Source organism: Megalobrama amblycephala, linkage group LG10 (assembly GCF_018812025.1).
Source record: "Megalobrama amblycephala isolate DHTTF-2021 linkage group LG10, ASM1881202v1, whole genome shotgun sequence".
NCBI lineage: Eukaryota > Metazoa > Chordata > Actinopteri > Cypriniformes > Xenocyprididae > Megalobrama > Megalobrama amblycephala.
This window is the reverse complement of record NC_063053.1, coordinates 12,222,498-12,235,587: the sequence shown is the minus strand read 5'-3', so window position 1 is coordinate 12,235,587 and position 13,090 is coordinate 12,222,498. Positions and strand designations below refer to the sequence as shown.

General features: G+C 35.6%; 1 protein-coding gene and 2 long non-coding RNA genes across 3 annotated transcripts in view; 2 read left to right on the top strand and 1 right to left on the bottom strand.

Annotated features, from left to right (window-relative positions):
- Nucleotides 1–4,619, top strand: part of LOC125276773 — a 65,158-nt gene extending 60,539 nt beyond the window's left edge. The window contains exon 4 of the long non-coding RNA XR_007186748.1: nt 4,021–4,619. This is a non-coding gene — a long non-coding RNA (uncharacterized LOC125276773). The remainder of the gene's footprint in view (nt 1–4,020) is intronic.
- The window catches only part of LOC125276774, a 39,662-nt gene extending 30,308 nt beyond the window's left edge, over nt 1–9,354 (bottom strand). Inside the window, exon 1 of the long non-coding RNA XR_007186751.1 lies at nt 8,653–9,354. This is a non-coding gene — a long non-coding RNA (uncharacterized LOC125276774). The remainder of the gene's footprint in view (nt 1–8,652) is intronic.
- A 192-nt stretch (nt 9,355–9,546) lies between these two features.
- On the top strand, nt 9,547–12,529 carry six2a (SIX homeobox 2a). The gene is made up of 2 exons (XM_048204609.1): nt 9,547–10,394; nt 11,725–12,529. Exons 1-2 carry the CDS (start codon nt 9,835–9,837, stop codon nt 12,029–12,031), a joined length of 867 nt encoding a protein of 288 aa, XP_048060566.1. The 5' UTR covers nt 9,547–9,834; the 3' UTR covers nt 12,032–12,529.
- The last annotated feature ends 561 nt before the right edge of the window (nt 12,530–13,090 follow it).

The window sequence follows — 13,090 nt, the reverse complement described above, 5'->3', positions numbered from 1 at the left end:
AACGAGTATAAAGCTCAAGAAAGTGCATCCATCCAAAGCAAAACGTACTCCACACGGCTCCGGGGGTTAATAAAGGCCTTCTGAAGTGATGCGTTTGTGTAAAAAAAAATATCCATATTTAACAAGTTACAAAGTAAAATATCTAGCTTCCACCAGACCGTCAACCACATTCAACTGACGAAGAAAGTTCAAAACATTTATGCTACGTCCTACGCCATCATATTCAACTTGGGAAAAAAGTGTAATCCCTCTTGCAGTTCAAAGCGCTTATGCTACGTCCTACACCTTCCGTATTCAACTTACAAAATAAGCTTAACTGGCGTGACGCATCGCATCGCTTTGCTTCAGAAGGCCTTTATTTCCCCCACCCTGGAGCCGTGTGGAGTACGTTTTGCTTTGGATGGATGCACCTTCTTCAGCTTCATACTCGTTGGTCCCGTTCACTGCCATTATAAAGCTTGGATGCGTCAGGATATTTATTAATATAACTCCGATTGTGACCATCAGAAAGAAGAAAGTCATATACACCTAGGATGGCTTGAGGGTGAGTAAAGCTTGGGGTAATTCTCATTTTAAAGTGAACTAATCCTATAAAGGGATATTTCACCCAAAAATGAAAATTCTGTCAACTGTTTTTGTCCATACATTGAAAGTCAATGGGGTTTAAAACAACACTGGACCCCACTGACTTTCATTGTATGGACACATTTTATGTTCTGCAGAAAAAGGAAAGTCATACAGATTTGGAACTACATGAGGGTGACTAAATGACCAAATTTTAAATTTTGGCTGAGCTATCCCTTTAACCTAGGCCTCTGAACCTAATTAGAGCTTGGACGGTGCTGTAACTGTACATCTCCTCCAGTGCAGACCAAACCTTCCCCCAACAGTCCTTCACAGGAAGCCTCTGAACAGCTGCTTAGACACTTGTCTGGACTGAGTTACTGCAAGGTGCCTTTCTTTCTGCTTTTATTGATAATATTACTGTAGTTGATGTAAATATGGCTTTGGCATAGTGTCTTTATATCAGCATGGGCCACGGCTGGCCGGCAGACCAAAATCATGACCCCCATTCCTCTGTCCCTTAGGTGAGGCTCAGGCAGGGGTCTGCAGGAAGCCATAAGCATGCTGGGCAACAATAAATATCCAAATGCTCTCCTTTCATTTTTTTATATGCTTGTAGTTGATACTCGGTCATAGCTTCATACAGGAACATAAATAACTCCACAGGCTTTATCTTAAAGGGGTAGTTCACCAAAAAAATGAAAATTCTGTCATCATTTACTCAGCCTCAAGTTATTTCAAAGCTTTCTTTCTTCTGCTGAACACAAAATAAGATATTTTGAATGTTTACAAGATTTTCATGTGTGGGTGATAAATAATATAAATAAAATAATTAATTTTACTTGAGATAAATTGTACAGGTATTAAATCTTACTTGAAATTAATTCGGAATGTCATATAATTGTTAGACATTTCTTGCTCTTTTTCACAACAGACACATATGTCTTTTCTCAAATGCTTCTCTTATGTGGAGGATCGCAATATTAGCCCATTTATGTTAAATAAATTATTTTAAAACATTCTGATTGAGTATTTAAAGAATATATTATGTGTAAAGCCAGCTGTTCACTCTCTCGTTTCATCATCTGTAGCATATACAGACACTTCTTTCTTACTGCTTACCATCTTACAACCATCAAGCCTTTTATCTGACCTGTGGGTGTAAAGTCCTCTTTAATGCGGGACTGCTGAGGACACTTGTGCGAACGTCTGCTCCAGCTGCCACATACACACTCATGAATATGATGGCCAAGTTGTTGCTGTCCTGCCCAGTGTCTTTTTTTTTACTGTGCTTAGTAATGCATGACGGCATTTATTTAATCGTTACTTTCAGACATGGTAAATATAAATTGTTCTCTTCCAGCAGAACAAGCTGCTTCCCCTTTGATATTAACAGTTTGAATTGGTTGGATTAAGTTGCAATATAATCAAAATGGAGGAAAACAGGCATTTAATTAAATCTGTTATCAATGTTTGATATTTTTCTGTGCATTTTTGTCATGGAACACAGTTGCGTATAGTCTACTTCCTCCCATGTAAATTCTTCTAAATTTGATCTCAAATACAAAACAAAATAGAAATCACCAGTGATATCAGTGATTTTTTTTTTTTTTTCCTCCTAGGTTGTGCTTGCAAAATAACTAATAAAGAGGGCAGTATAGTTACATGGTCTGTGTACCAACCACTAACAAATGTCTTATTTTACTCTCATATAAACTATGCTAATATTTATCACATAACAATATAAACTATCAAACAAGACATTGTGTTGTCTGTCATGTGCCAGTTTTGCTTTATTATTAAACAGATTGTAAAGTCTTGCAAAGGCTGAGTATACAGTTTAGTGAACTACAGTCTTTAGATTTTACATTTTCAGATTACACGCAATTAAAAATTAAAATAAAAAAATCTGATGAAATCTTTGTACAAGAAAATGTATGTATATATTTTAAGTTGCAATCATATCTATGATTACAGGCGAAGTTCCAGTTAGATCTAGTTTGGGGAAAATGATAACTGTAAGTGACTGAAACATTATGGATTGACTTTCTCCTTTGGAATGGACACATGTAGCCATCCATCAGCTCTGTGTATTTGAGTGTATGCGCATGAGACTGTGGGTGGCCTGGACTGATGGTAGTATTGCAATTTGTATTCAATTGACAGTAATTCCACTGTCCCCAAGACACTCCCCCAGCACATCAACACACACACACACACACATTGGTTTTCCATGTTTTATGGGGATTTTCCATAGACATAATGATTTTTATACTGTACAAACTGTATATTCTGTCCCTTACCCCTAAACACAACCCTCACAGAAAACTATATATATATATATATATATATATATATATATATATATATATATATATATATATATATATATATATATATATATATATAGTATATCTCCTCACTTACATAAATGAACTATAGTGCCCTGCACCCACTAATAAAACAATTATATCTAGTGTCTGAATAATTTTTGGTTTGACTGATATATATATATATATATATATATATCAGTCAAACCAAAAATTATTCAGACACTATATATTTTTTTTTTTTTTTTTTTTTTACCAGTGGGTGCAGGGCACTATAGTTCATTTATGTAAGTGAGGATAGCAAAATAAACTGTGACATATACCCAACAGTTCTTCATACAGTGGACTACCAGTAAAATTTATACAAATTTGGGACCAAAAATTATTCAGACACTTTGACCTGACCATGTTTTGCTTGAGTGTTATCTGACATAATTAAGATCATTTTTTTCTGTCACAGTTTAACTCTGAGATCTTGTCATATTTTATTACCATTTTTTAAACCATAGTGAATAAACTGTAATAATGAATGAAATGTTCAAGGTGTCTGAATACATTTTGGTTTGATTATATGTAATCAGAGATATTTAACTGATTTAACTAAGACTGTGCTTATTCTGACACACTTTACTTTAACATTGGCATATATTTTTTTAAAAACATTGTGTTTCATTAGTTTTTGTTCTATATTCAGAAATTGAGATTATTTTCTGAGTGATTACTAACCAGTGTTTTTTTTTTTTCTTGCTGACATCATCTTTAAGATATTTTGAATGAAAGTTTGTTATATTTTAGATCGATATTTATTTGCACATCATTATAGTCAAATATGATTTATTGTCTTGTATATAGATGAAATCTTGATGGAATTTGTCATATTAAATGACTTCTATTAAATGAATAGTGAGATAATAAGGTATGCATATTATTCTGTGCTCTTGTCTCTCTTATATTTTAATTTATATTTTTTATATTTATTAAGAACCAGGTATTAGTAAGTGATAAAAGAAAGGTTAAAGTAATGCCATAAAACACAAGAAATGCATGAAATACTTGCATATCCTGTTTTGCACCTATTTTGTCTACAAGTGCAAAACAGCAGCCATGAGACCTTTCTTGCTTTCAGTGACCTTGGTGTTGACAAAAACTAATGCTGACCTGGAGAAGTGCGAAACAAGGAAAACTCTGAGGCAAGTAATATGAACATATGTTCTTACTCTTCATAAGCAGTTATATTTAAACTGGGAAAAAAAAATCTCTGGAAAAGCCTAATCTTTCATCATCAACCAACAGCCACTTTTCAAAGGTCCAGTCCAGTCCAGTCAAAACTCATATCTCACTTATCACACTATTAGTTCACCATTTTATTAAATATGTTTTCCAGTCATTTGTTACATCACATTTTCCATTTTATAGACAGAGAAGTGTATAAATTAAAAATAACTATAAATTAAATTCTAGATATGAACATTCATTGAAATTGAATCTGTGATTTATATTCTTTCTACCATGTAACTGTGAGGCAGTAGAATACAAATAATATCACATTGTAAATGTTCAATCATAGACAAAGATTACCATTTTACAGGCGTTTCCTTAACCTGAAGGTCTGTGTTAAATCGCAGTCATGTACTGAAAGCCAACAATATGTAAACGTTTGTACACACATCTACCCAAAATGCAAACAATTGCCATATAATCTTTACAATATGTGATTTTATGTTGCTGCCTTTAGTAATTCTACAAATACAGCAGTTTTTATCCTAAACAGTCAAAAAAACGTTATTATAGTTACAGAAAATTGATATATGATTGCTTTTAAAATGCTATGTCTGGGTAATTTCATCAAGCACAAGCCATAATTGAATTTGGAAAAACATTAGAGACATTAGAGCCAACATTACAAAAACATGATAAACCTTCACATAAAGCTTTAGGATCACACCATCCAGGACAACATTAATGTATGTCACCACCTGTCTTACCTACAGTTCATGAGACAACTTACTTATAATATTATTATATATGTACATTCAGCTGTTTGTTGTTTGGTTGTTTTTGATAAATTCAGTCATGGTAAATCACAGAATGTATCTGCACAACTTTCTGATTAATGTTTTATAGTAATGTTACAGTAATCATATTGATGGTCCTTGGGGACCTCTGAAACCAATGCACACTTCTAACACTTCATAAAAGCAATATTATTATTACTGCCTAACATATGTTGTATTAAAATCTCAAACTAACATACTTCATACCACATATATATATATATATATATATATATATATATATATATATATATATATATATATAAATGTTTCAGAAAATGTATACATGGCTCAAGCAGTGAGATTCATATTCTATTCATTTTCTATAATTAATCTTTATAAAAAAAATAAAAGACAAATTATAGGCTAAAGGAGGATTTTTAATTTCGAATTCTTTCTTATATGCATATAGTGCTACAATATCGATATTTTATATTTTTCTTTGATCTAATGATTAGCCGCCTTGCCATTTATTTCACTAGCGTGCTCAAATAATTTTAATTTACCGTCAGAGGATTTTATATATTGATTAAAAACTTCTATGCATCTATTTTCTCGGCTGCCGTGCTCATTATTGCTATCATGTATTATTACTGCTATTTTCATAACGAATTAACATTGATATAGCCATTATTTTGAGCTAATCTTTCAATTACATATCTGCATTCTTGAACTGAGCGTATACTGGCGAATCTGCAGTTTCAAACTAATCAGAGAGAAAACCAATGCCACCGTTCAGAAGACTCCACATGTCGCGCGCGACCCAGTCTCCTGGGATATCACAGTCAGTCGGGCAAATCACAACAAGTCGTACACCAATAAACAGACAATTTTCTAATAGTTTCAGGTCAAGACAAAAGCTAGTTAAGTGTACGGGAACAGTCAGAACGGGTAAAATGCGTTGAATACATCACTAATAAGCCGTTACGCCTCCACTTGTTGCATAAAGGGCAGCATCATCATTCTTTATAAAGGGTTTTATCGGCCTCCAATGGAAAATTATTTAGAAAGCATAATACATTTTGTTACCAACCGAATCACATGTACATTAATTGTGAGAGTTTAAATATGTTTAATAGGACTGTAACACATTTATGTTTCGATTTATGCTTTGGGCTGTATCTCAAACTTTGATATAAAATACCAATATTTATGTAGTTTCGAAATCTAGTATTCATCTCCAACCTGAAAATGAATGGCAAGTAAAATGTGCTGTACTGATAGGTCGTAACACTATTACTGTTACATTTACTATTACATTTTTGTGCATAAATGTATTGTGGTCATCAAATGCAGGTTCAAAATAATTATGTTCAATACACACAACCTAACATTTTAAGTATTACGATTTAAAAGGGTAAACAGAAAATATTTCCTTTAAAAACAGCAAAAGAGATATAAAACAAATACATGCGATTCTATACATCAGACAGACATTGTGTTTGCACTTTAGTCATTTTCACTATTGTGTGTAATGTATAGGCCTAAAGTACATTGAAAAGTGTTCCAGGGCTTCCCGTTTCATGATTGATAGCATTATTCACACTTATGCAGACTAGATGTTTTTGTTTATTTTTATTAAACGCAACTTAGTTATCTATTCGCGCTGAAAAGTTAATACATTTCACTATTTAATTACGATGGGTGTCTTGTTTTTCTTCCACTGAACCGCACATTGACACCACACGTCTGGGTTTAATTCTTTCTATTCCCGCTTAACATGACATGTCTGAAAAAATGTAACTCATCAGGTCTTGTGGTGCAAGCCACGGAGCAGCCGCGCACTGCCGCCACCCTGCGCTTTGCAGAGAGGAAAAAACATCTTGCAATAATCAGTCCAATTAGTGGAGGTCGCGGCTGCGCGCTCTCCGGTTAGCTGTGGGAGGTTGTCAAAACAGGGGGCGGCTATTAGACGAAACGCGATCCCCATTCATCAGCATTGTAATAATCACCATGCAGACGAGCAGAGCAGGTCCTTCGAAGTTCTGATCAAAATGATCCGTGGAAACAAGCCGTTTACAAACAGTGTCAAGGCGAGACGAGTACCTTGATTTGGCCTGTCACTGACACCAACCCACCCACCCCCCACACAGAAAGCATCCAAAATCCTTTCAGTGTGTTTTCCATTGCTTCACTGTACTGGTATAGTTTCATTATATGCCACAAAAGGAAAATATTGGTAAAATACCTCGATTTGTGACTATCACCGAATAAGCTATAGCCTTTAGCTGGTAAAGTAACTGTTTTATAGATCAACATCATATAAATCAACATCAATTGGTGCAATAGTCTGTCATCAACAATCCTGCAAATCAGATATATTGTCGTCAATAGTTTCAGTGTCCAGGGAATGATCCACATATCAAGTAAGGAGATCAAAGTAACGCATAAAATATTTACTCACAGCAAAGTGCAATTTAGGCGCCATATCAATTTCCAAGGGCAGTGGTGGTTTCCGAGGTTGGCATTAATAGCTGCTTTTATTTATATATTTACTTACTTATCTCAAGATCAGCAACAGCCATTTTCACTGACTGCGTAAAATTCAACATCTACAGAATCATTTTAGTTGTAATCTAAGTGTAGATTTTAGGATTTCTCTGTCGTTTAGGTTTTTATTATATGGCTAATTGTATATTTTGTAACAATAATAATTGGGTAACACTGTATTTTAGGGTCTTTTAACTAGTTACTTATTAGCATGCATATTACTTGAATATTGGCTGTTTATTAGTACTTGTTAAGCACATATTAATGCCTTCTACATTCTTAATCCTACCCAATACCTAAACTTAACAAACGTACTAATTATTAAGCACTAAATTAGGAGTTTATTGAGGAAGAAGTCGTAGTTAACAGTGAATATGTTCCCTATACTAAAGTGTACCAAAAATGGTAGTTAAAATTTGTGAATTATTCAATTCAACAGATGCCATATTTCTTTATTAACCAGATCACAAGAATGTCTCTTCAAAAAGCGTCAGAAACATGAATTACTTGTTTAATTATTTTATCATTTTTCATTTGATCATTTGCAGTAAGATATTTAGAACATAACCAGTGTATTTTGTGACTGTATTGCGCAAAATTACCACTTAAAAGGGTGGATGGAAATTGTAGCATTGTAATCTTTCCACGATATTAACCCCAGAGAATGTTACATGCTTTGACGTGTTTTGAATAATATGCTATGCAAGTTCTGAAGTCTTTTTCACTAACAAGCCACATCACAGGCCTTCACTGCACCATGCAGCACGGATACAAAACTGCAAAGACACTAGACCTTAAACTAGCCCAAGCAATTTTCTCTCTCCCTTATAACAAGGCTGGCATGTCTCAACAGTATCAGCTTTTTTATTCCATGAAATATGTGATTTTGCTTAACTTTCTTGTGGTCTCAAGTATCACTGAGTTGAAATCAGAGTGTTCGTGATGAAAGCAGAACTTTGTTTCTATGCCACGGTACACGGTGAGTTAAAGTTCAGTCTACAGACACTGACTGATTATATGCCAATAATGGTGTGCGTAATAGTCATCATTAAAAGATGCGCCTCACGGAGCTGTGCTTTCGCTAAATATGTGTTGCGGTGTTTTAAGAAAAAATAATGTTCTGTAGTCATAAGTTATAACTTAACATGAACATCATCTTATTACTTCGATTAACTTTAGTCAACGGCATTTTCAATGAATCTGAGTTGTCTTACCGGCACAAACGTCCCTCGCAGTGTTTCACCTTTGTGGTATGGTACCCAGTCGTTGTTCATTCTAACGTGTATCCTTGAAAACCGCTCTATACTACTTAAAAACGCCCTCCAACCCTGTTCCACTCTAGTCCATAATGCCTGGCTTCCACGGGTGTGCACTTGGAGAAACATACCCCCTTGTTTATCCTCAACAACTGCTAAATAATGCATAACAACTGGTCCGATTAAATAGCTACTGAATTGAACAGGAAGATAAATTAAATAGAAAAATGTAGGCCGAACGTGCTTGCAAAAACAATCATATTGTGATTTTATGTGATTTGTTACATTTGATAGCAGTAATAATAATGTACTGCAAAAGGGTTAGAGATACCTTGTGTATGGTTTCTGAGAGTTCCCCAAACGTTGGAACTGTGTGATCGACAAGTTACAAAGTAGAAGGTTTGCATGGGCAGGGTGGATTGTCTGCTTATGTTCACTCACACTCCGGGTCCTTGGTTTGGAGAGCGTCTGGAGCGCAATCCTGCTCTGGCGCTCTCATCTCAGCTGCTGCTACCTCACTACCTCACAGATCAGCGCTCTTTGGTTGCTGGAAGTGTCTGTCAAACCCCGGGTAAAAAAATGTAATATACAGGGAAAGTCGAGGCTATATTTCTATGTCGGTGGGCGGGCTTTAAATGAAGGGAATAATCAGTCAGCCAGCCCAAGGAGCCACCTCAAAGCATATCAGGTTACCTTGAATGACAGCGTAACCATGGCAAATAATTTGACTAAAACTATTGTCTTATCCTCATCATCCCCGGGTCAGATAACCAACCAATCACCGTTCACATAATCGCTTTTCTTGCCAGCTTAGAATAATATTATTAAAACAAGAGAGCGAGGTCCTTCTTCGTGAGTGCGTTATGCTGAAACGACATAGAAGAGGTGGCGAGAGACTCGCGCAGGAGGAACAACTTTCTCTCGTATGCTTTAGATGGATATACGGTGTATTATGCTTGCTTGAACGGATCTAAAGTTTTGTGCCTCTCTTCGCCAGGAGTGGGATTTGATTTCGTCTACTCAAGAAGTCGTCCTAAAATTTTGCCCCCAAGGGTTTATTTTAAGTTTGTTGAAGAACTGTCGCTGTCATCGGTAAAATAGACATAAGTACAAAAAGTGGACGTTTATTCGTGACAAACCATGTCTATGCTTCCAACATTCGGCTTTACGCAAGAGCAAGTGGCGTGCGTCTGCGAGGTCCTTCAGCAGGGTGGAAACATTGAACGTCTCGGGCGCTTTTTGTGGTCTCTGCCGGCTTGCGAACATCTCCACAAGAACGAGAGCGTGCTCAAAGCAAAAGCTGTGGTCGCTTTTCATAGGGGAAATTTCAGAGAGCTTTATAAGATTCTCGAGAGCCACCAGTTCTCTCCGCACAACCATCCGAAGTTGCAGCAGCTGTGGCTCAAAGCGCATTATATCGAGGCTGAGAAGCTCCGGGGCCGCCCTCTTGGGGCTGTTGGGAAATACCGCGTCCGAAGAAAGTTTCCGCTACCCCGCTCCATTTGGGACGGCGAGGAGACAAGTTACTGCTTTAAAGAAAAGAGCAGGAGCGTGCTGCGGGAATGGTACACCCATAATCCATACCCTTCCCCGCGGGAGAAGAGGGAACTAGCAGAGGCAACGGGGCTAACAACAACACAAGTCAGTAACTGGTTTAAAAACAGACGTCAACGCGACCGAGCAGCGGAAGCTAAAGAAAGGTACGGGTCTATAGTCTTTAGCTAAATAACTGTTTATTATTATTATGAGTTTAAGTGTAATTAGAAAGCATTCTTTACATGGAATGCATTCATTCATGCAGTGAAATTAAGACAGCGGTGTGAGTATACCTAAGAAACGTGCATAAAAAAGAAAATCCCCGTAGATAGATGGATAGCCACACAGTCACTACAAATGTCATCTGTTCCTAGTTCTGTTAGTCACTTTATATATATTAATAGCCTACCATTTTTTAACAATAGGCCTTTTCTTAAATGGCTTGTTTTTATATCTTTTTCTAAAAATGACGTTAAAAAGCGTAGTGTGTGTATTATGGTGTACTCAAACTTTAGGGAAAAATAGTCCATTGTTAATTAATGGGAATGTTCTTCGAATTGTGAGATTTATCCTGGATTTATCTGTACGTATTCTTGTTTAGAATGTGTGCAGTTTACTCCTTCTAAACGGGTGTCTTGTTTCACCCGCAGGCGAGGTAGTCAAGTCGAAACCACAGTGTAAACCATTAAAATAGCTCGTACGTTTCCCGATACTTTATCCTTAATTAATATTTTATGAAAGATCCTTTACTTGACATGTTGTGATTGAGAATTTAAATAAATCAGTGGCTTACACTATTCTTAACCTAGACGGTTTATTTACAAACCATTTTAATAAATGATTAGGGCCTACATAAATCATATTTTCCTGGATTAGCTCGTTAATATGTTTAAACGTTCTTTAGCTGTTGTGAATTAATAATATCGACACGAATTAGAACAAATGATTGATACACACACACAAGTGTGCACACGCCTTTTATGCCCTATATTTGTATGTCAATGAATAGGATATTCTGTATTTTATAGCCTAACTCAGAGGCACATTTTTTTTTTAAGTTTTCGTATTATTATTATTATTATTATTATTATTATTATTATTATTTTTATTTGTTTATTTATTTATTTATTTATTTATTTATTTATTTATTTGTATTTAATAATCTTTTTGCTAATATTTCACACCTACAGAACCAACATGTTGTCTTCAACTTATAATAATATTAATTGTTGTTGTTTTAGAATTATATGCCTACCTAGCCTGTATTAATTTAGGCCACGAATAATTATGACATTTATTAGGCTATTATAAGAAGAAGAAGAAAAAGATGTGTTCATATTTAAGTTTGTTTGCTTAGTTAATTAGTTGCTCCTGCGATGTCAGAGACATTGTTTATGTAGGCCCACCTTTTAATTATAGCCGAATTGTTTTGAATAGCCTACTAAAGGTGTCGGATGTAGATCTAACCCTAACTCTACTTTTTCATTTTCACAGGGAGAATAATGAGAACTCGAACACAAACAGTCACAACCCATTAACGTCTTCCATGAATGGAAATAAGACTATTTTAGGAAGCTCGGACGACGACAAAACGCCGTCTGGTACCCCAGATCACACCTCGTCAAGCCCGGCCTTGCTCCTCACGTCAAACTCCGGACTTCAGTCCCTACACGGCCTCGCACCTCCACCTGGTCCCAGCGCCATCCCAGTGCCTAGTGCTGATTCCGTGCATCACCACCATTCATTACACGACACTATACTGAACCCTATGTCATCAAACTTGGTCGATCTTGGCTCTTAAACATGTGGACCCTTTCAGAAGGACGCTTGTACGTGAACGTTTAGAGTAAACATCTCCTGACACGTATAAAACAAAAACAAATGAGACAAGGAATGGACTAAGAGAGTTGTGGATGTTTGTCGGCTGACCTACTTGCAAAGCTGATATGGAGGGCCTTGATAGAGGTATTTTTCTAGAATGTAATGCCATGATCTATTGTTAATAAACATGCTAAAAACGTCTTAATTGTTGATATCAACATTATTTGATATCGTTATTATTTTAGATTGCAAATTGACCCAGGAATCCTCAGTCGCATATTCCGTTTGTTTACATTTATCTTTTTTTAAAAGGCCATTCATTGTTTCATTTTAATGGGATTTCATTTAATGCAATGCTTTAATACCAACACAGAATTTCAAACGACTATGGGGCATCTCTTCATTTTCATTTGTATTTTACTTTTGGAAAGCGACTGCATGTAACCTTTGGGATCAATAAAAATAAACTCCAAACTCATCATAGTTTCATTCATATACCCTTAACAATAAAATAAGATGCATTTACCGAGCAAAAAAAAAAAAATGTTTGAATGGTTTGTTGTACATGCTGTGCAATGGTTTGTTGAGCAGGTGTCCTGATTCGATCGTGTGAGACCCTGTTTATGACATGCATTCGGTCACGTGGTGGGAACGAAAGTTCAAAAGTTTTACACTGTGATCTTGATTCAGGCTTAAAATTAAGCTTTTTGGAAGTTATCATTTTTTTGAGGTTATAACAGTTAATGCGATGCTCTTATAAAATATAAGCATTTGACCACTGCATTGACAGTATAGTAGCCTATACTTCAAACTTTGAAATATAGCTATATATCCTTTTCTATACTTATTTTGTTATGCCCAATTTTCGACAGACCACAAACACAAGAGAGGCCTGTATGTTTTCTTTCCTCATCTTTTTTTTTTTTTTTTTTTTTTTTTTTTTTGCAATGTTCAGAAATTTCAGTACATGTGTCAACATGCGGCTCTAACTAATCTGATATTCAGTTTTCACTGTACTCCATATTATCCAAATACATCA

Bases quoted from the DNA above. Each gene is read 5' to 3' on its own strand.
- six2a (XM_048204609.1), top strand. From the start codon at position 9,835: ATGTCTATGCTTCCAACATTCGGCTTTACGCAAGAGCAAGTGGCGTGC. The intron at 10,395-11,724 runs GTACGGGTCTAT...TCATTTTCACAG, and splicing joins GCAGCGGAAGCTAAAGAAAG to GGAGAATAATGAGAACTCGA.